The sequence below is a fragment of the Antedon mediterranea genome, chromosome 9 (assembly GCF_964355755.1).
Source record: "Antedon mediterranea chromosome 9, ecAntMedi1.1, whole genome shotgun sequence".
NCBI lineage: Eukaryota > Metazoa > Echinodermata > Crinoidea > Comatulida > Antedonidae > Antedon > Antedon mediterranea.
The window spans coordinates 17,305,851-17,328,530 of record NC_092678.1 but is presented as its reverse complement, the minus strand read 5'-3'; the positions used below and the strand labels follow the sequence as shown (position 1 = coordinate 17,328,530).

Sequence of the window (22,680 nt, the reverse complement as noted above, 5' to 3'; positions counted from 1 at the left end):
AAAATCACATGAAAAAAATGTAAATGAACAAACAAAAAAAACACACAAATAAAACGAATCCAATAGCCTAGGTGTTGTGTTTCCACAAAACAAATGTATAGTTTTGTGTCATTGTTTCAAAAATGTAAATAAAATAACACACACAAATAAAAGGAATACAATCCGCTAAATATTAAATATCAACAAAAATACATCCAAAATGTTTGTGTCCGAGCGCATCACTGTTAATTATTCCAATACTTCACATCTTAATTCGATAACTTACCAATTCATCTTTTATCATTAAAAAGTTTTAATCTCTGCCGACTGAGAAGTCTGTCCCGCTCATGCACGTTGTCATTTTCTGAGGCCCACCCCAAATCCAGTATTGCTTTCATTTTGTAGCTTACAGATATTTCAAAGTAATAGTAGTATACTCCGTGTATAAAAAAAATCTTAAGTAGTTCCGAATTGAATTGTTGACAATTTGTTAGTTTGAAAAAAAAACAATTTGTCAGGGGTCGGCAAGCAAATTTTTATTTCGTACAAAGTTAGGGCCCCTTATGTGAAAGATAGCCGAACTACTTAAGTTCCTAAATATAACTAAACCTAACCCTCTAAATAATCACTCTCTCACTATAAAGTAAAAAGAACCCCATAGGCCTACATCGACATGTAAAGTCCATAGCCTAATCCACTCGACTACACAGACGGCTCGACAGAAAACCTTTGTATTAGCGAATTGTTAGCTCATTTCTGACGTAGCTTATGGACATTATTAATGAATATCCATGTTTATTTTGTGAGGGGTCCCCCAACTTATGTACAAAAAGAAATATTGTGGCCGGGAAAAGTACGCTTTTATTATAATTAATAATCATGCCATGCGAATAATTATTAAGGTAGGCAAACCGTGCGGAGCACTGGTTTCTGGTAGACCACACTTTAATTACAAAAGTAGCAAGTACGTAACAAATCTCCCTTACAAAAAAATTGCAAAATATGAAAACCAGTGAAATAAAAATAAAATATAAATAAATAAACTTAATTCGTGTTTCCACAGCAATGTATTTTTTTCATTCAATTTTTATCCACTTTTTTTATCTCTACGTATCAAATAATTAATACACCACGAAAAACACCCAAAATAATTTACACAGCACAATTTTTCTTAAGCGTCTTTTATTTTCCAGTCAAAAGTAAACTCAAAGTTCCATATCCACTGTACCATTGCTTTAATTTTTAGCCTACATATATTGAAGTGAAGGAATAGCGTATTACAAACCAATGGCTTTAAATACAGTAGTTCCGAATGTTATTCTTGATACAATTTGTTTTTATTTTAATAATTTGTCAAAGTACCTTTATCAAAGTGCGCTGTTATTATACTTGCCCATGCAAAGCTGTTTAAAGACCGTGCGGCGCACGTGTTACTGCTAGTTATAGTTATATATAATATATTCTGTCTTTTCATTTTGTAGGAAATTGTACGCGCTGCGTTTTTATTTGTTTCGCAATTCGTCTTGTTGGCAAAAGTAACCCTCGATTTCCACTCAAGCTCTCTCCGTACATACCGGTAATTAATGGGATGGTATTCATTTCATTTTTTGTACATTATTAAAAAGTTTTTTTTAATAGTAGTTGAGAGGGCGCTAAGCTACGATGCAGTAAAGACGTGTATACTTGTAGCTCCTGAAATTTACTCACAAATCATCACATTTTTTAGCGCTCCTTTCAAAAACAAAATCAGTGCCGTATTTACATAATTTTTACACTGAAAGTAAAACTCTCTATTGAATATGGAAAAATCGATAGCTAAAAAGGAAAAAATAACCTATCATCTGAGGTCCACCCCTGGCCAAGGCAGCCAAGGGTCAGATTCGGAGCGGAAACATTATGAGTGCGGCTGAACTGAACCAGAATATCAGCCGTCAAATGCGATAACTCTCTTCAAAACTTGACCTAATACTCAACAAACTGGAGTCGATGGTTAAACGAGTCAATAAGCTAGAAGGGTAAGATGACCAAAATTGAGGAAAACGTAAAAAAAAAAAACACCGGAGTCATCACAAAGATAACGCAATCGCTAGAATTCATGGAAAAATCAGTGGAGGACAATACGAACAAATTTAAGTCAGTTAATGAAACTTTAGATACTATTACCTATCTAGAAAAGATAGAAAACGATCTCGAAAATAGATCGAGGAGGAATAATATAATCATTCAAAATGTACCAGAAGATTACGAGAAGGGAGGCAATTTATCGTGCAAGGAATTTGTAGAATTTGTATTCACTTCGCATATGAAATTAGAGAATGAGGATGACATAGAAGTGGAACGATTCCACAGAATCCCAATAAGGCGCTCATCATCGAGGAGACAAAGACCAATTAACTGTTGAGCTACGTGGGCAGGCAAATTTGTTCAAAGCCAAGCAGCGAAAACATTGAAGGGCAATCCACTAAACAATAACAGTATTTATATAAGCGATGACGTATCCCGTAAGACTTCTAAGACAAACACTAAAAGTAAAACATTTAAAAAAAATTAGGCAAAGATCGGACGTAAAGTTTGCCTTCATCCCTTTTAGTGTGCCACCAGTAATCAAGTACAAGACACATGATGGACTTTTAAAAACATATGTTAGATAAACAATAATTCAAAATAGGAGAAACAAGTAATTTTATGCTAAGCCCTATAAAACAATAATTTTATTGCATTAGTCTGATATTCTATGACTTTGCAAATGTATGTTAAATTGTGTATGTTTGTTTTTTTATTTTTATTGGCTAGAGGTAGTACGTAATAGTAAAACAGTCATTTATCATAGCAATACAGGTAGCCATTTGAACAGTACAGTAAAACAATGGCTGAAATGCCAAGCTCAACGTTTACCATATTCTGTACATGCTAAGTAACCACACAATAGAAACCAATGGAACGATGCTCATGAACAATGCTGTACATGCCAACATACCATACTCAATGAGTTGTATGGCTAACGTCAACCAACCTATCTTTGAAACATCATTCAAGGGATATTCATTGCTTAAAAAATGTATGTTTACTTTGTTATTATTGATTATTAACTGTAAATTAATGTAATGATTTGTTATAATTATGCTTAGAAATGCAGACGGACGATTACACAGTGAACGATGGCAAAAACACTATGTCCATGACATACCATATTTGGATAATCTATATATAAACTAGAATTTAATTCGTCACTTTGACGAATTATAGGTGATCATTTTTATCATTTTAATGAAATTAACACTTGTTAAACGTGCATGTACGTTAACATTCGATCGTAAAAAGTTGATGTACGCCATCCTATGACATGATGCATACGCTTATAGTGCCGAGTTGTGCCTATTATATGCCATTTACAATATGTACAGTATATACTGTATATCTATCACAAAGACCCTATCAAACTTAACTTGTTAATAAGATATTAGAAGTGGAATTGTGGCTTGGTAGTTATGATGCTTGGCTACCACTCCAAGAGTCCTGGGTTCAAGTCCTGTCACATATCAGACAAAATTACAACCCCACTCCCAAAGACTTGTCATAAGACTTTGTTTTTGTAGAGCATCTTGTGTATATGTTTGTCTTGTGAACCTCTAAAGCCCCTTTCTCACAGATGTGCCTGCAATATTACCGGTATTATGCTGGCGTCGTGCCGGTATCGTTACCGGCATCCATTCTCATCGGACTATCGTGCCGGAAATATAACCGGAATATACCAGTTTTCTGTGAGAAAGGAGTCGGGCATATTCGGCCAATATAAAGTCTCTGACAAATTAATAAATGAGGGCATCGTTTATTGTTATTATTTTTGTCTAGCGATATATGGCGGAGAATTATAAGTCACAGATTACGTACTCACAGAATGCCCGTCGGGCATTGCGGGGAATATCCCTAGAATATTACTATTTCTAAAGCAGGTCATGTCGATGCCGGTATAATGCCAAGACGACCCGTTCTCACAGAAAACCATACCTACATGGTAATGGTATATTCCCGCAATATTCCTGGCACACAGCTCTGTGAGAAAGGGCTCTAGGGTCACAAATGATCAGCAATTGCTGGATGGATCACCCTCATTAAAATATAGTAAAAAAAACCACAAAAAACACAGAAAAAATCTAACCATAGTGCGTATATGGGATTGATTCCCCTTGTGAAAATACCATTGTAAGTACTAGAGCAGAGAAGCAGAGTTTTTGGATATTTTTTTTGTCAGTCATCGTATCACGAGCAATCTCAACCGGTAGCACCGACGTCAGCAGATAAGAGAGGGCGAACATGTCTAACGAACATATACAGCCAAAAACCTTTAGTAACAGAAGCCGTATACTTGTCCTTGTTTCCTAGGAGGAAATGGAGGAGAAAACACAAATATCATATCTCCACTTACAAAACGAGCAATTGGCGCTTTATTAATATTGGAGACAGATAGGATCTTCTCTGTGTGGAAGTCATTACCATATCATGCATATTTATGAGTTGTTAGCTAAATTTCATAATTTTGGAATTTTTGAACTTATTTAGTTTTCTTATAATTATGGAATAAGCTAAAAATCTCAAAAAATTTACCTAATATCTGAGTGACAACCTTATTTCCAAAAATTGATCCTTAGTGTTCCCGGTCTGGGAATTGTTTTGGTGTAATATTTTTGTTACTTATATTAGTGGGCAACAATGTAACTATAGCTTTTAATTAGGTCTTTATTTAAATTATAAAAATGAAAAATTAAAATTTCAAAATGATATTTCAAATCATAAAAATTTTATGATTTGATATATATACATATTTAATATGTCCAGGATTAAAATTGATCACCTTTAATGAATACGGGCCCATTTGCCCGGTGTAAACCTCTTTATTTTTAAGTTAGAGAAGAAGTTTCAATAACTCTTTGAAGTACATTTTGTTTTTTTTTTTATTGGAAAATTGCAAGGAAGAATTTTTAAGTATTTACTGTATATCCTCAAGTGTTAGTAACCACAAAGTGAAGAGGAATTGAGCAAACATTTAATATCCAAGAATTATTTTTATCAAGATTAAAGAATAAGGAAATGAAGCTACAACAGTGTATCTCTACTGTATTTAAAAGGATCGATGTTTCAATGCTAGCACTGTTTTTTGTTTTTTTTTTGGTTTATATCCATCTAAAATTTTGCCATAGATATTATATTATATATTTTTGGATTAGAATAATTACTGTAAACTTTAAAAAGATATAGTTACTTCGCTGTTTCTAGATTTAGTCATTTATTTCATTTACTAAATAATGTGCTTGATATAAAAAACCACCTATATCATCAAAAGCATAGAGAATAGAGCTCCTTTTAAGTACAAGAAGTTAATTTTATCGCAAACAAAAATAAAACATGACCAATATAGTAACCCGCTTATCTTTTAACTATTATATTATACGTCTCAAAATTAGACACAAGTACAGAACAGTATAGATAGTAGCGTTCCTTTTAAGTACAAGAAGTTGATTTTATCGCAACCAAAATAAAACATGATCAATATAGTAATCCTTATCTTTAAACTATTATATATACATCTCAAAATTAGACACAAGTACAGAACAGTATAGATAGTAGCGCTCCTTTAAAGTACCAGAAGTTGATTTTATCGCAACCAAAATAAAACATGCTCAATATAGTAACCCTTATCTTTTAACTATTATATTATACGTCTCAAAATCAGACACAAGTACAGAACAGCATAGATAGTAGCGTTCCTTTAAAGTACAAGAAGTTGATTTTATTGCAACCGAAAATAAAACATAGCAAATACAGTAATCCTTATCTTTAAACTATTATATATACGTCTCAAAATTAGACACAAGTACAGAACAGTATAGATAGTAGCGCTCTTTTTAAATACAAGAAGTTGATTTTATTGCAACCGAAAATAAAACATAGCCAATATAGTAATCCTTATCTTTAAAGACCCCTTCCCTGCAATTTTGGACGTTTTTTGGAAAATAATACATATATATCACTTTAAAAACATTAAACCATGTCATTCCTTGTCTTAAATGTACGTTTTATGGTAAATTATGATAAAAAGTGAGAAACAATGCACTACCTAAGTAGCTCGCGGCGATCGACCTCTCGTGGACGGTCTCAGGCCTAGCCTAGCTAGGCTTAGTTTTGTAGGCCTAGCTGGTAAACATCGGTAACGTACGAACATCGTACGCTAGCTATATACCTAGCCTGACGTTGTATAGTTGCTGCATTAATTGTCTTTCTATTTTTGCCAGACTCCGTTGATACAAATTGGGGAAAACCCGGTATTTTCGCTGAAAAGTTATAGTCTGGTAGTTGAAGGGTTGAACCGGGAAAAAAATGGTACAAAGCAAATTTTTACATCGTTGGAAGCGCAATTTTATGGAGAATAACATATCCAAAATCGACAAAAATCCAACTTGGGGAAAATTTTTTAGACGCGTTTTACTTTTATTTTGTCAATTTACTTAAAAAACCACTTTTACAGTCATTATAATCGTATATCTTGGAAACCGCTAACTGTAGAGTCTTTAATTTGGTCTCTAATTGTTTGTTATGTACATATTTCTATTTGCTCTTACGAAATTCTTTTTCAAAAAATGGCGGGAAAGTTTATTTCTTGACATCTTGACCTTTGACCTCATATTTCGATATCTCAATAAATACTGAGTGTACACATTTAAAATTGGTCTTAAATTGTTCGTAAAGTGAACATTTCTATTCATGCTAATGACAAGTTTTTAAAATAAACAACATTAAAGAGGTCATTTTGAAACCATAAACTTGTATAATAACATGGAAGATGGAACATTTTGTAATAAAATCGACTTAATTACAAAATTAGGCCATACCATTCTTTTTCACTATTCTTCATCTGATTCATCAACAACCAATTCCTCTGAATTTTTGCAACTGTCCCCTCTGCAATCTCCACATGGTGTTACACATTTCAGTCCATTTTTACGACATGAACATAAATTTGTACCACATGGGTTGTTGGATGATAATTTGCACTTGCAACGAACAAACTTTAGTAAAGTGTCTGGTACTGCAGCAGAATCTGTCATGATTGGAGTTAGATGGGTTCCTTCGCATTTCCAACCCCATTGTAAAGGGTCCAAGTCAGTATTTAGTTTTGACCACACAAGTATCTGTAAATGTACCCGCAGACTATGGAAATATGCTGCTCTCTCTGTAGGTGGAAGTTTTTGAGGCTCAATAGATGATTTTGATGCTACCATATCCATAAATTTCACATACCGTAAGTTGTTTAAAGATTCACAGTTTTTTCCACCGTAGATTATTTTGAATACTTCAAGTCCAGCTTTTCCAATATCTTCTGCTGTTGCACTCTCATCACTAATTGACTTGGATAACTGTTGTAATTCCTTGGAACTACGAATTTTCTTCAGAAGATTAATTTTTCCTTGGCCAAATATGGCAGATGTCGTATCGCAGCCACTCCAAGCATGAGCGAATGACAATTGTGATGTTACATCATTGCCAGTATTCTTGACAAGATCACACATTTTCTACAACTTTAGCTCTTTATTATATGACTGTTTCGCTTCAGTATATATCTGCCATAGTTGGGTTAAAGTGGTACATCAGCAACACAAGCACGTCTGTGTCATCGGCTACCACATCAACAGTTTGCCCTTGCCGTGCGTACTCTAGAGCAAATGAAACAATCATCAGCATCTCCGGTACTTGTATGAACTACATGCCCATCTTTTTTGAGGTAGCAGCTTAACAATTCAATTATTTGACATTTATTTTTCTCATTCGATAGAAATATGTGCTGATTACGATGTGCTTGAATTAATTCATTCAGTTGAATATCGGCGGATGTTCTTCCAACACGCCTTTGATGCTCATGGTCTTTTATTGATGGTCCCTTTTCATAACACAATGCATGAATCTCCAAATTTTTTACGAACATAACTCGCATACTGCATGGCTATATCTTTATATGTTGCCCTTTGCTCTGTGTAAGAGCTCCTCCATCTAAAACATAAATTGTATGTTGGTTTCGTGTAAGTGATTGTGTTCTGCTTCTCAGTTCTGATGGAATCAAATATTTCCAAAAAGTTTGTAAATGACGTGGTATCCACATTTTGCCTCGTTCAATATTGCCGATGTCGTCATTCATGGGATATGATTCAGTGTTGTACTTACTTTCTCCTATTTCTGCTCGTAAGATAGTTGCTGCAGTACATACAATTCGCTCTGATTCATCTTCAATGTTTTGTTTTCTCTCCGAGTACCATTTCTCATTAAAGACACCTTCCCTACAATTTGTGACGTTTTGTAAAAATAATACATATATATTACTTTAAAAACATTAAACCAGGTCATTCCTTGTCTTAAATGTAAATATTTTCGCTGAAAAGTTAGGAGTATTCCATTTATTTGGGCCTTGCGATCGATCGAAAAGTGGGTTAATTACAGAAGAAAAGCAGAAATATCAATCCGCGCGCAATGCATTTTGGGATTTATAGCGGGCAGCTATAATTACTAGAATCGACTTATTTTTCACATTTTTAACCATTTAAAGACGAAAAAAGTTATCGCAATAGGACCATATAGTATTATTTTTACATTAAATATAGTTTGTGATCTTAAAATAGATCTAAAAAACGTAGGAAAGGTGTCTTTAAGTATTTTGCCATGTTTTTTAAACAAACAATATTTCCACATCCTTCAACCTCCGCAAAGAAAATAAATTGTTTGTAACGTTCTTCTAGCTTTTGTTTTAGTCTTTTAACTGAGTATATTATAGACTCTTCAGCTAACTCTCTCATCTTTGTGTGTTATTCTGTAAGACTGTAGAGTTCTGCATCAGCGTCTAATTCCAGCCACTGGCACAGTTTTTCAAAACATTGCAGCATTTCTTGGTGTTCATGCCTTCTTTGCTGCTTTTTTACATCGTCTTTGATGAGCTCTTTATTTAGCATAAAACGTGAAAAACAATCATGATGATAAACAGCTTCTGCTGCAACTAGATCTATACGTCCATGCAGACGTTTTTCAATTTCAGAAGCCCAAGAGTCTGCTTGTGCTGCGCATTTCTCCAAAAGTCTACCACGAATCGGTAATGTTGTAACAATATGTACACGTGGTGTTCTATTTGGATGCCTAGTATCAACTGTAGTGGATTTCCCGCACAAAAAAAATCTCTCTTCCAGTTGAAAGGTAAATCATTAGATCGTAGCCTTTTCACACTTGAAACATCATCCTCACGTTCTTCATCACGCCCAACTGGGACTCTTTCATTGGTAAATTTTCCACGACATTTCTTATGAACTAATACTTTACCAATTGGTGTGGACTTGGCACATTCAGTTAAATAATTTAACAAATCTAAATGTCCACGGTTTTTACTGAACTCAATCATGGTGAGAATTCCCTTTCTTGTTACATTGACTGGCACAACATCATACTCATACCAAGTGTACATACACACAACGGTCTTCATTAAAGTTGTTATAGACATAAATATTTTCCATCTTTGACTTTTGTATTGATTTATTCTCACTGTAGACCTATGATGTGTCTGATCTTTTAGGCTCTACCAATATTTAAATGTAGCTTAACTAGACATTTTACACAAATTATATATATAAAGTATATAACTTAAACTGCTAATTAGATATATTAATAAATAATATTATTCATAAGATTTTGTTTAATACCTAACTTTCATAAAAAACCATGCTCAAAAAAGTTTTTCAGAAAATGAATAATTTAAAAAACCTAAATGTATATTAACTTTTCTGATTGGCCTAATAGATGAAGTTTGCGTACAAAATACTAAATACACCAATCAGAATTAAGCTTACATTGCTAACTAGGCAATGCCCTTAGGTTAAATAAAGGTCACAGATTTACACACTGTGTGTGTGATGATTGTGTGGTCAATCAGATTTCTTATTTAACTTTGTAAGTAGGCTGTAACTACAAACCTGAACACAAAATGTTTGAAGATTGGTAAACAAATAATCATTTTACTAATATTTGTAGACATTTTAGGCAATGTACAATATAGATAAATAATTTGAGTAAAACTAAGCTACTTGATACTCTAGGCCTAGGTAGGCCTAGGCTAGTCACTGACTGTGCTAGATAGGCCTGGCAATGCATTTCAAGTCCCTGTGTTAATTACTAGGCCCGTAAAGGAGGCAGTAGAAAAACGTATCTAAAATGTTTTCCCCAAGCTAGATTTTTGTCGATTTTTGATATGTTGTTCTCCATAAAATTGCGCTTCTAATGATGTAAAAATTTGCTTTGTACCATTTTTTTCCGGGTAGGGCCTATATTTTTGGTTCAACTACCAGACTATTAGGAGTCTTCCATTTGTTTTGGCTTCACGATCGATCGAAAAGTGGGCGAATTACAGGTGAAAAACAACAATATCAATCCGCGCGCAATGCATTTTGGGATTTATAGCGGGCCGCTATAATTATTAAAATCGATTTATTTTTCACATTTTTAACCGTTTAAAGACGAAAAAAGTTATCGCAATAGGACCATATAGTATTATTTTTACATTAAATATAGTTTGTGATCTTAAATTAGATCTAAAAAACGTAGGGAATGGGGCTTTAAACTATTATATATACGTCTCAAAATTAGACACAAGTACAGAACAGTATAGATAGTAGCGCTCCTTTTAAATACAAGAAGTTGATTTTATTGCAACCGAAAATAAAACATAGCCAATATGGTAATCCTTATCTTTAAACTATTATATATACAACTCAAAATCAGACACAAGTACAGAACAGTATAGATAGTAGCGCTCCTTTAAAGTACCAGAAGTTGATTTTATCGCAACCGAAAATAAAACATTACCAATATAGTAATTCTTATCTTTAAAACTATGTACTCAAAACCAGACACAAGTACAGAACAGTGAGTACACCAACTTATTATAATAGTATTAACTTCCTGCATTCAACAAAACATTACATTATAAAACAATTAATTTCTTCTCTAAGGAATAACTATCATGTAAAGATACAAATAAATAAAACCAACATCCTGAATGTTAGTAGCCATTTATACTCCTGGGCAAAGGGAGACAATTATGGATAATAGGTGCTGGTCAAGAACAAAATAAAAATTGAATTGTCTAGAAATTATTTCAGATAAAAGAATAGAATGAATATTCCAAGAACGTTATGTTTAGGTCACTAGTAAATATATTATACTTTAAAAAAAAAGAAATTGTATCATTGTTATACTTGGAGAAACCTTTAAATTAAATACTTTAACATGATTATCATACTAAAAAAACATTATTTTTTAGTTGATCAGTTTCAGTTAACTATTCCTTTTGTAAGATTAACTAGTTCTTCCCACTTTATTTATGTTTCTGGACTTTTAATATGGAATCAATTAGATACTAGTATTGTTAAAGTTGTATTGTCCCCCAAAACATGAAAAATAAAGATGAAAAAAATCAAATTTTGAATAGACCATTTTGTAGTTATAATAAAGTTATTCACTTTCGCCGAAAAAAAATCCGAAAAAAATATTGATTTCGCTTATAAAAAATCAAAATAAGTTTACCATTTTTTCGAACTCATAAGTTCAGAAATTCCAAAATAACGATGGTTAGCTAACAGCTCATAAATATGCATGATATGTTAATGAGTATCCAAACAGGGGAGATCCGATCTGTTCACCACGTAAAAACTAAACAAACATGTGCGAAGAACAGAAGAAAGTGCTGGGGTTTCCCTGATATGATCGTATGATGTAAAAAGCTCTGCCGTTAATTTTCTGGTAAGTAGAATTCTATTTAGATGAATGACACATCCTCCTATAATATATAATTTTTGGCGTATAGTTATAGGCTTAGCTATCTAGGCCTATAATATAAGCCTACTTCTACTATCTAGTAGGGCCTAGGCCTAGTTAGTACTGTAGTTTACTACTGTGTAGTGTAGTGTAGCAGCAGCTGGAGGCAGGCAGATAATCGGGTCAGAAAAGTAGACGGGAACCCACTTTGAGGCCTAGCTAGGTTCTATATATCGTACTCACCTAGCTAAGCCATCACTCCACAACTAGCTACAGGAAATAGGCCTACTATGTTGATGTACTACCACTGATATACATTTGGAGCTCGAATTAATTTTAAAGTCTAAAAAAAGACTAACTGATGACAAAAAACGAACATTTACAGTACCAAAGAAGTTGACGATAGAATAGATTGTTGTTGATAGCAACCAAAACGAAAACACTAGTAATTAGACTAGGCCTTTTTTAGGGAGGAGATGCACTTTTCAGGGATTCCTTAATGTACATTAGTACCCCAAATTGAAAACTTCAGATTCATGTACAGAAATAATAATTATATGTATGCAATACATTGTGAAATATTTAACTTTTCTATTTGACTTTTGTATTTGACTTTTGTATTTATATATCATTGTTTTTCAATTTATAGACTTAAGCTAATGAAGACTGGAACAGAAGGTACACCAATACAACATTTTAAAGGCAACTGGCAGTAGACTCGGTAGTGGAACACAAGATAAATATTGGATGACTATCATAAAGCATTAGGCAAATGTGTTGGTTGTTTTCCAGCTTTTAAAATGTTGTATAGTTTTCATAATTCGAGCAATAACATTTGTATACAGCATTAAATAAATAAAAAATACTACTACAGTACATGAGATAAAATCACCATAATTTTAATGTGTGAAGATTTACAGTACAGTACAGTAAAAAATGAGTTAATTACTAGTATATTTCATTGAATTTTAGCATTATTGTTGACAATTTATTTTCAACTATTAATTGATGTGTTGATTGTGGCATTACAGCAATAGCTTGTCTTCTGTGATTGTTCATCCATTTTAAAGTGTCATAGTACGAAACGTTCAAATAAATATTGTGAATGTTGCTACCACATTTTGTTTTGATTTCTTCACCATTTTCCACTACTTGCTCATATTGTTCATTCAAGTGTGTTAATACCTATTAAAAGAAAGACATTATTTATTAAAATATGTACATAAAAAGTTTAATTGTGTGAATGTTGGTTTGAACGTTATTGCTTTGGAAGAATTTTCAACATAACGGTACTAAGTACTGTAAAGTACACATTCCGAAAAATATTTAACTTAGATTATTTGGTCATTTTCTCTAAAATAATTACATTATTGGATGTACAGTATAGGAGGCCTAGTTACAATTTTCACAAATTTATATTAGCATTAAAATCTAATTAATCATGAAGGAAAAACCAAGCACCATAATCTCTCCTGGCCCTGGTGGTGACCTTATTTTCTATTTTTGGCAGCCATTCACAAGTTTTCGCTTTTTGAGTTTTGCTGCTCTTATGTATAATTTTTTTTAATCACAAACTCTACATAGAAAAGAAAATTAAATGTTTTAAAATGAATGAAAAGTGATATGAATAATGATAAATTAAAGACTATTATTAATATTATAGTATTATACTAAAAATAAGACGAGTTGGTGGTGTCGAAATTCACACAAGTCACAATAAAACCATGGAGGTATAAAATATTTTATTTTTATACCTCCATGCTAAAACCTTATTCCTTACTCCATGCTCACAGATGAATGTTATAGGCCTAATCCTATTTAAAGCTAGGTTGGCAATAACTATTAATAAGGCTTACAAGTTGTATCTATTAGTATTAGCTAGGCCTGCTACTCACTCAGGGTGAACCCTCACTCAGGCCTACAACTAGGCCTAGTGCTACTACTCTAGGCCTAGCCAATAGATAGGGGATAGTACACTAGATAGCCAGTACAGCTGTAATGGGCTAGCTAGGCTTCCTATACTAACTAACAAAACTGCACCATAGAAACTACAGTTCTTACTTACCAATCTGCTAGGGCCTAGCCATAGTCTTTTCTTCAAGTAGGAGTTGTTTTTTTTGTTGTTAAACTACAGAACTTTCCCACATTGTCGTCTCGCCATATCACGTCGTATTTTTTTTCTGATGACCTAGAGGTCACATACACGCACAAGAATCATACAATATGCATAATTCATAAGCTAATTCAGGTCAAGGGTTAAATTAAACCGGAAGCCAGCTGGCTGCCAGCCAACAGACTTCCGGTTGACTATTTTTTACTTTAAATTACGATTTTCTAAGGTAAATAATTTTTTTTTTTATCCAATTTTTTTTCAAAGTGAATAACTTTTATGTATCATTAAAATGGCCTTTAAAAAAATTTTTTTTTTTGTTCAGGGGGACAATACATCTTTAACTCTTCCTCTCTCTCAACTTTTCGTAAAAACTTAAAAAATTATTTATTATCATTTCCTCCCATCCAGTACACAAACGGGTCCAACGTTGTTTAACTTTAGTAATCTGCCGAGAACCGGTGCTTCAACACAGTATGGACATGGCTGCTAAGTGACACAAATCAATGACTATGATTATAACACTGATTCATACAGTTTAACAAATTGATATTCTGCTTACCATTTGATAGTATTGTACAAGAGTTGATAGCGGCTCAAATTCCTCTTGTCGGATAACTCCCACACTAACACATTTATCAGCATCATTCTGTCAGGACATTAAAGAATACTTCCAGTTTAGATTTAGAAAAGTGTGATGTGCCCAAATATAGCAGTAATATTCCCAAATATGGAAGTGATATGACATCATCATGTCTATATATGGGCACATCACATTTTTTGTCACAATCACATACAGTTTGATAGTGTCGACAGAGCTTTAGATAGTTTAAAATAAATGGATTAAATTAATGAATGAACAACAAAATAATTAAAACAAAGAAAGTATCAACCAAATGAATTTATAACCAATTGAAACAAAAGGTCAGAAATTCATTTTAACAACTCGGTTGATCTTTGATATCCCTTACAAGCAGTGGCCTAATGCAGGTGGCGAAGAACTCTGGTAGTTGCATTGGACTTCTCCTGCTCTGGAGCGCCTTAAAGACACCTGCCCTATATTTTTTAGATTCAATTTAAGATCATAAACTATATTTAATGTAAAAATAATACTATTAGTCCTATTGCGATAACTTTTTTCGTCTTTAAATGGTTAAAAATGTGAATAGGTATAGCTAGCGTACAATGTTCGTACGTTACCGATGTTTACCAGCTAGGCCTACAAAACAAAGCCTAGCTAGGCTATAGGCCTAAAGACTGTGCACAAGAGGTCATTCGCCGTGAGCTACTTAGGTAGTGCATTGTTTCTCACTTGTTATCATAATTTACCATAAAACGTACATTTAAGACAAGGAATGACCTGGTTTAATGTTTTTAAAGTAAAATATATGCATTATTTTTACAAAACGTCACAAATTGTAAGGAAGGTGTCTTTAAACTCTGGGGTTCCTGAGTTTAGCCAGTGAGCATTCATCATAGCTGTTATGCCACTATTTACAAGTAATTATTTTTTAATGACTTTTAAGTTTTAATATAATTAACCAATCAAGCCCAACATTTGTAAATATATAAGAATTTGTAATAATTAATGTTATCTGTTGATCTTCGTGCAATTTTTATAGTAAATTTAAGTTTAAATAAATTAAACCGTTCATTACTGTATCATAGGCCTTAATGTGTTTTTTCTACGTTAAACTTGGTTTTATGTTAATTATCATTTTCCTATGTAAGCTCTTCATTTCAACTATGAGTTGTATTTTGAGTCTTTTTATACCGGAAAAAAAAAACCTAATGTAGGTAACGTTGGTGGCTAACAGCTATAGTAGCAACGTTACTAGGCCGGTACAAGAAGGTTGGCTGTACTGGGCTGTATTCTATTATATCTTTAGTTTTGGTGGCCTTAAAAATAATTTATTTACCAATATTGAAAGAAGTTCTTCTAAATACTCCGTAATGATAGACTCATCCTCGTGAAGTGCCCAGCTTCTCTGTTGCGCATCATCCTTACAACTTGTCAGCTCAGAAAAAATCACCTGGAGGCGCTCTTCATCCCGTCCACCTCCAACAGATACCCCTGACTACGTAATAGATGGAAACGAATCATTGCTAATGTATAGTTTCTTTAAAGAGGTTTCTAAAGGGCCTAAAAATTGTTAAAGGACAACATGACTGAGGACCATATTTTCACAACGTATTAGGGATGTACATATGATTTCAGAACAATCGCGAGATTAAGGATATCGCCGCATGCGCTCGCCGTACAGCCGTCGTCGTAAACTACTGTGACGTCACAGGTGCATCGAAAAATTTACTAAATGAGTCCAGATACGCAAAAGAAACAATAAAAACAACGATTCTTATGGTTTATTGACGAAGTGTGTTTACTAGAAATATTCTCGATTTGCCAGACTTTGCCAGAAAACACATGACGTAAATTTTGCGATGCACCTGTGACATCACAGAAAATTACGGTGACGGCTGTACGGCAACTGCATGCATCGATATCCTTAATCTCGCGATGGTTCTGAAATCATATGTACATCCCTAATACGTTGTTAAAAAATGCTCCTCGGTCAAGTTGTCCTTTAATAAAGTGCTGAACCTTTATCTTTTGCATTTCATTCTATCTTTAGGGATAAGAGGGCTGAACAGCGTGCCTCTTAGATCATCTATGGTATCATAATTAACATGGTAATTTGTATACTTGGTATGATTTTTTGATACAGTATGCCAATATACTGTAATTCATACCACTAAGCAAAATATTGTTGGATGTAGAATATTATTATGAGGACATTCATCAAATATTGTTTGAGAAATAACTGTTTTTGTAAACTAACTAACTGTACAAATAGGAACTCTCTTGGGAAATATGATATATTAATATTATTAATATACAACAGTTGATAATTTAGCTTTGCAAGCAATCATATGCTATTATTATTATGAGGTTGATCTTTAAACAGTGACTCGGGATGTTTACAGTAGTTTGATAGGAGAAAGAAAATCTATATAAAGTCGACTCTCTGAACACCAGAAACTCTTCCAATACCAGATTTTTCTTGAAGTTCAAAAGGTCCAAAATTTATTTTTACCAATAAAAACACATTCCGAATACCAGAATTTCCGGAAAACCAGACATATTTGGCCAGCCCAAAGGTGTCCGGTATTAGGAGAGTTGACTGTACTGACATTACCCTCAAAATTAATTATGTAAATAAATATAACAATAAGTAAATATAACTGATATAATTGAAAAATAAACATTTTGATTAACTTACTGTATTCAATGTTTTTATAATATTCTCCATTACCATGGCAACACTTGGCACGGAATCTTTAACATGATTCAACACCATGGCAACAGCCACTTTTGATTTATTAAAACTGAGGTTTGTGTTAACTCGCACTATTTCAACTAATTCAGGACCAAGATTTGAAGCTATTGCACTGTCTGAGCGCGCTCTGTGTGTTGGACTAATCAACGACTCCATGGTTGGTGACTTTGCAAGTTCACGTGGTGATAATGGTGCTCGGTATTTTCGTACGGGCGATGGCATAGGACTCGTGGAAGCATCAACAGGCTGCGATGTTGACGATTGCGACGTTGAGTCTGGAGGTGGAACGGGGATTACAGATTGCACTTGTTGCGCTGGAGGTGAGGGCGTTTTAATTGATTTAGTACTAGATGCTCGTTTGACAGGTGAGTTTTGTGGTGACGTCGGAGGCGTGTTGTCTTTTGTAAATGAGTTTCGAGTTTGTTGAGAGGATGATAGTTGGCTAGGGGGCGCTGCTGGTGCTACTCTCTTTGGTTGAGGTACATTTTCACCTAGCTGTTCACGCATGATGGTTTGACGATGTTCAACAAGCTTCCTACAAAAAGATTAAAATTGATTAGTAAGGCCCTTCTGCATACAACTTCGTACATGCCAACACTACCGTTTTGGACGGGAGACTCCCGTATTTTAGACTTGTCTTCCGGCCTAATATTGTGCTCCCGGTTTTCCACATTTTCTCTGGGTTACAAAGATAACTGAATTTTGATGTATTTGTGTGGTTTTCTGTGTAAAAATATAACAAAAAGGCTTACACAAGCAAATTTATGATATTTAAACCATTGTATGACCATCTGCGGTCATCATTTTTTATTTTCTTCACAACGGAAAGGGGATTCCCCTCACATAGCCACCACGCAATACTGTTTGTGACGTTACACACTGCACTCCTTACCTCTCGATAATAGATAGCGGGTGCTGTTGACCTAAAAAAAACACCACTTCCCGATTTTTTTAATTCAGATGTTGGCATGTATGCAAGTTTGTAAAGTATACATAGGTTACTAAGTTACACTAACAAAAGTAATAATGAAGTATACTAATTACTAACATAGAAATATTATGCTAATGTTGAATAAGGAGCAACATTTTCATTGAAAGAGATTCAACCAAAGCTCTGTCAACACTATCAAACTTTATGCGACAAACAAATGTGATGTGCCAATATGGACATGATGATGTCATATTACTACCATATTTGGGCAAATCACACTTTTTTTGTCAAATTAGTTTGATAGTGTAGACAGAGCTTAAGTATGGACGAGTGCAGCACTAAGACACTCGGTTTGCTAAAAGTGGCTGGCAAGATTATTTGTAAATTAAATATAGGCCTACAATGGAAAACTGTTGATGACCCCTGACCTGATTCAATCCAGAAACAGTAACTGGTTCAACATGATAGTTACTGCTCTGTGTGGATAATTAATTAACTTATTAATTAATAAGTGCTTTTCACATTTTCTGTTGATTGTTCAGCGGTTAGTAGAGGCGCCCTGCAATTTGCGCTATATAAATTGAACATTATTATTATTCTTATTACTAACTAAGGCAATCTAACAACAGGACACTGAGCTTGCCTTGCCAACATAGGAACTTTGATCTTATGTCTGGCTGCGACAAATACCAACAATACTGTACAATGTACATTGTCTGCGGCGCGCTGTGTCTGTTAAGACGTGTGGAACTGATTGTGTCGCAGCCACAGATAAACCCTTTGATCTCCAGAGCTCAGCATCCTACTGTTAGGATTGCCTTGGTTAACTTAACACACTTAACTGTAAGCTTTTTCTTTGTTCAGGTGTGTAAACCCCATTCTTATTGGTTGCTGCTATATGAAGGAACTCCATTGCACGATCAATAGACGCAAGAACTTGATCTGATGGTAACTAAAAACACATAAAATAATTAATTTGTAATTTAACATAAATAGACCCTATTTCACATTATGATTGAGTCCTGTGACGCTCCAGGATCGGGTACAAGTTTTTCAAGCCTGTTCTTAGCGTGTTTACACTTGTGTTCGCAAAACCTGAGGATTAATTTACATTTTCTAAAGCCATTGGTCACGGTTCACTGCATAAGCCAGCCCAAACATAAAAGCCGCTACTGGACCCACCTCGAGAGGTGGTCCAGGTCTGCATCCGGCCCAGGGCTGGCCTAACTTTATGAAGTTTTTACACTTATCGATTGCCGACCCAGGGCCAGTTCAAATCGTAAGTGTAAATGGGGTCATAGAGTCTGAGAGATTTGAAATGCGTAACATTTTTTTTAATGGGGAAGGACAGGGAATTCTAGAACCGCCTGTAGCGTCTAGACAAATTTGGCACTTTTAGATTTTTTCTTCATTTTTGTTTCAACAAGCGTGTGCAAGAAAGAGGGCTGGTCGGATTCGCATGTAAACTTTTGTGGCGGCCATAGATGATAACAACACCACCGCGCCATTGTATTTTTTTATTTTTTGTACAAAATGCATGTTTCATTAAAAATCACTTTGAAATGCCACACAAATCGAGCTGGTTCATAACTACGTTTTAATAAACTTTTGCTTTTAAGAAGAAATGCTTTAATACTGCCTCATGCTTCGATTACAATAAGGGTTAGGGTTACTATGAAATTAGTGCATGCATTGATATCCTTAATCTCGCGATGGTTCTGAAATCATATGTACATCCCTAATAATGAAATTAGATTATAAAGTTCAAACTTTATGTGACAAAAAAAGTGTGATGTGCCCATAATATATGGATACGATGATGTCATATCACTACCACATTTGGGAATACCTTATTTGGGCGCATCATATTTTTTGCCACATCTAGTGTAGACAGAGCTTAGGACAAAGTTGGTAATTATAAATTAACAGACAGTATGTAAACCAGCATTTAAACACACACAACGAACATGATCACTTATGTTACAACACAACATTGGAATGGTTCACTGTACATCATCTCAAACGTCCATCCATCAATGATGTATTATTACACATATATATGTATATAGGTAACTTTATTCCAAAAAATGTAACAAAACCACGCACTGTGGATTTACAAAATCTGATAAGTTCTTACATGCATGCATCCTACAACAACAAAAAATATAAAATAACGTAAAAATAAAGATTCAAAATAACAAAAGCCACTTATTTCTTATTTATTATTACACATAGCAATAAGTTTATGTAATTAAATGTAATGTTGCCCATATATGGACATGATGATGTCATATCACTACCATATTTGGACATATCACTACCATATTTGGCCATATCACTATCATATTTGGGCATATCACTACCATATTTGGGCACATCACACCGGTGACTGGTGTAATTGATAACTTCTAATGTTAGTTGTTTAAAGCCCCATTCCCTACGTTTTTTAGATCTAATTTAAGATCACAAACTATATTTAATGTAAAAATAATACTATATGGTCCTATTGCGATAACTTTTTTCGTCTTTAAACGGTTAAAAATGTGAAAAATAAATCGATTCTTATAATTATAGCGGCCCGCTATAAATCCCAAAATGCATTGCGCGCGGATTGATATTTTTGTTTTTCACCTGTAATTCGCCCACTTTTCGATCGATCGTGAAGCCAAAACAAATGGAAGACTCCTAACTTTTCAGCAAAAATACCGGGTTTTCCCCAATTTGTATCAACGGAGTCTGGCAAAAATAGAAAGACAATTAATGCAGCAACTATACAACGTCAGGCTATGTATATAGCTAGCGTACAAAACTAAGTCTAGCTAGGCTAGGCCTAAGACCGTCCACGAGAGGTCGATCGCCGCGAGCTACTTAGGTAGTGCATTGTTTCTCACTTTTTATCATAATTTACCATAAAACGTACATTTAAGACAAGGAATGACATGGTTTAATGTTTTTAAAGTGATATGTATGTATTATTTTCCAAAAAACGTCCAAAATTGCAGGGAAGGGGTCTTTAAAAAAATTGTATAAAATTGAAATATAAACTAACATTTATTAATACTAAATGCTTTTAGTAGGCGTGCACCTACAATATACCATAATTACGAACATTACATTTTGTGTAATGCACCTTTTCAATTGAATGACTCACAATACGACTCCCGGGAGAGGTGCGTCATGGGTGCATCATTTACAAATAATTATTGACGCAGGGGTGCAACAAAAAACTTAAATGGTAGGTTACATCAATAAACAATGGTATTTTCAATGTATGTCACTCTACCACTCACCCACTATATTATAACCAACAAGGTAATGTTCTTAATATGTTAAATGACGCACATCAGACAAATGTGTGTGTGGGGGGGGGGGGGGGTCATAGAGTGGGTCATACAATTGACAAGTGATATAGGCTTTAAATTATGCACATTTGTCATTGTCAAAATGACCCACTATACGACCCCCAGGAGAAGTGCGTCATTTACAAATAATTATTGACACAAGGGTGCATCAAAAAACCTAGATGGTACATCATATCAATGAACAATGGTGTGTCAATGTCAATGTCAATTACCACCCACCATATAATAAACAACATGGTCACAGTGCGTCATGGTCACCTAAAGGTAATACATATTTTTTACACACGGGTGCATACTTTGGACAAATGACACACCTCGCCCGGAGGTCGTATAGTGGGTCATACAATTGACAAGTGCATTAAGATTATAGAAGATGTGCCGGATCCTTTTTTTATAAACAAGGCCAAGTCATTAAGTCGCGTGCTACAATGCATAGTGATACCGGACCGGCAGACATACCGACAGACAAACTGACCGACCGACAGACAGAACAACCGACATAGTGAACTATAGAGTCGCGTCCACGCAACTAAAAACCTACCACTGATCTAGGCCTAGGCCTAATCATTTTCGTTATATTTTACGGTTTTTACATGATCGTCTAGCCTGGCCGCCTAGGCCTAGATAGGCCCTCCCCTACATCGCAAGCATGCTGTGTTTCAATTTCCATCCATGTGATTAAATGTTTGATAAATAGAGAAAGAAGGCCTAGCTAGGCTATGATGCAGCAGGGCAGTCACTTCTCTCCCTGGTCTAGATTCATAGCCAATTTCTTTAGACCTATAGATCTTCAAGTAGCTAGGCTAGCTAGCTAGCCTAGGCCAAACACATCCCACTTCCATCCATCCATCATACTGCGCGAGAACAGACCGTCCTTACCTCATCTTTTGTGACATAATTCGCCGGTACGTATCCTACCGTACCGGACTGATCGGACATAACTTGCCACCAATGACCGTTGCTTTTGTCAAGCAAGGTAAACCGTTGCCCTTTCTGAAAGTTCATAGACTTCCCATCTTTACTTTGATAGTCATACAAAGCTCGAAACATTGTTGTTGTTTATTTACAACAATCATTCGGCGAACTGAAAGACCTTTATTAGTTTCATGGGCGTCGCCA

At 34.5% G+C, this 22,680-nt stretch overlaps 1 protein-coding gene across 1 annotated transcript; it reads right to left on the bottom strand.

Moving 5' to 3' along the window:
• Positions 1–4,133: 4,133 nt before the first annotated feature.
• Positions 4,134–22,680, bottom strand: LOC140058258 (NCK-interacting protein with SH3 domain-like). The gene is made up of 6 exons (XM_072103823.1): positions 22,441–22,680; positions 19,042–19,151; positions 17,212–17,803; positions 15,850–16,008; positions 14,493–14,579; positions 4,134–4,358 (listed from the first exon to the last, which is right to left on the bottom strand). Exons 1-6 carry the CDS (start codon positions 22,609–22,611, stop codon positions 4,134–4,136), a joined length of 1,344 nt encoding a protein of 447 aa, XP_071959924.1. The 5' UTR covers positions 22,612–22,680.

Excerpts from the sequence above, each read along its gene's own strand:
- LOC140058258 (XM_072103823.1), bottom strand. The coding sequence starts at position 22,611 with ATGTTTCGAGCTTTGTATGACTATCAAAGTAAAGATGGGAAGTCTATG. Across the intron at positions 17,804-19,041 it reads GAACAAAGAAAAAGCTTACA|GAAGCTTGTTGAACATCGTC; the intron begins GTTAAGTGTGTT and ends ATCTTTTTGTAG. Across the intron at positions 4,359-14,492 it reads TTGTACAATACTATCAAATG|GAAACAAGGACAAGTATACG; the intron begins GTAAGCAGAATA and ends ATTTCCTCCTAG.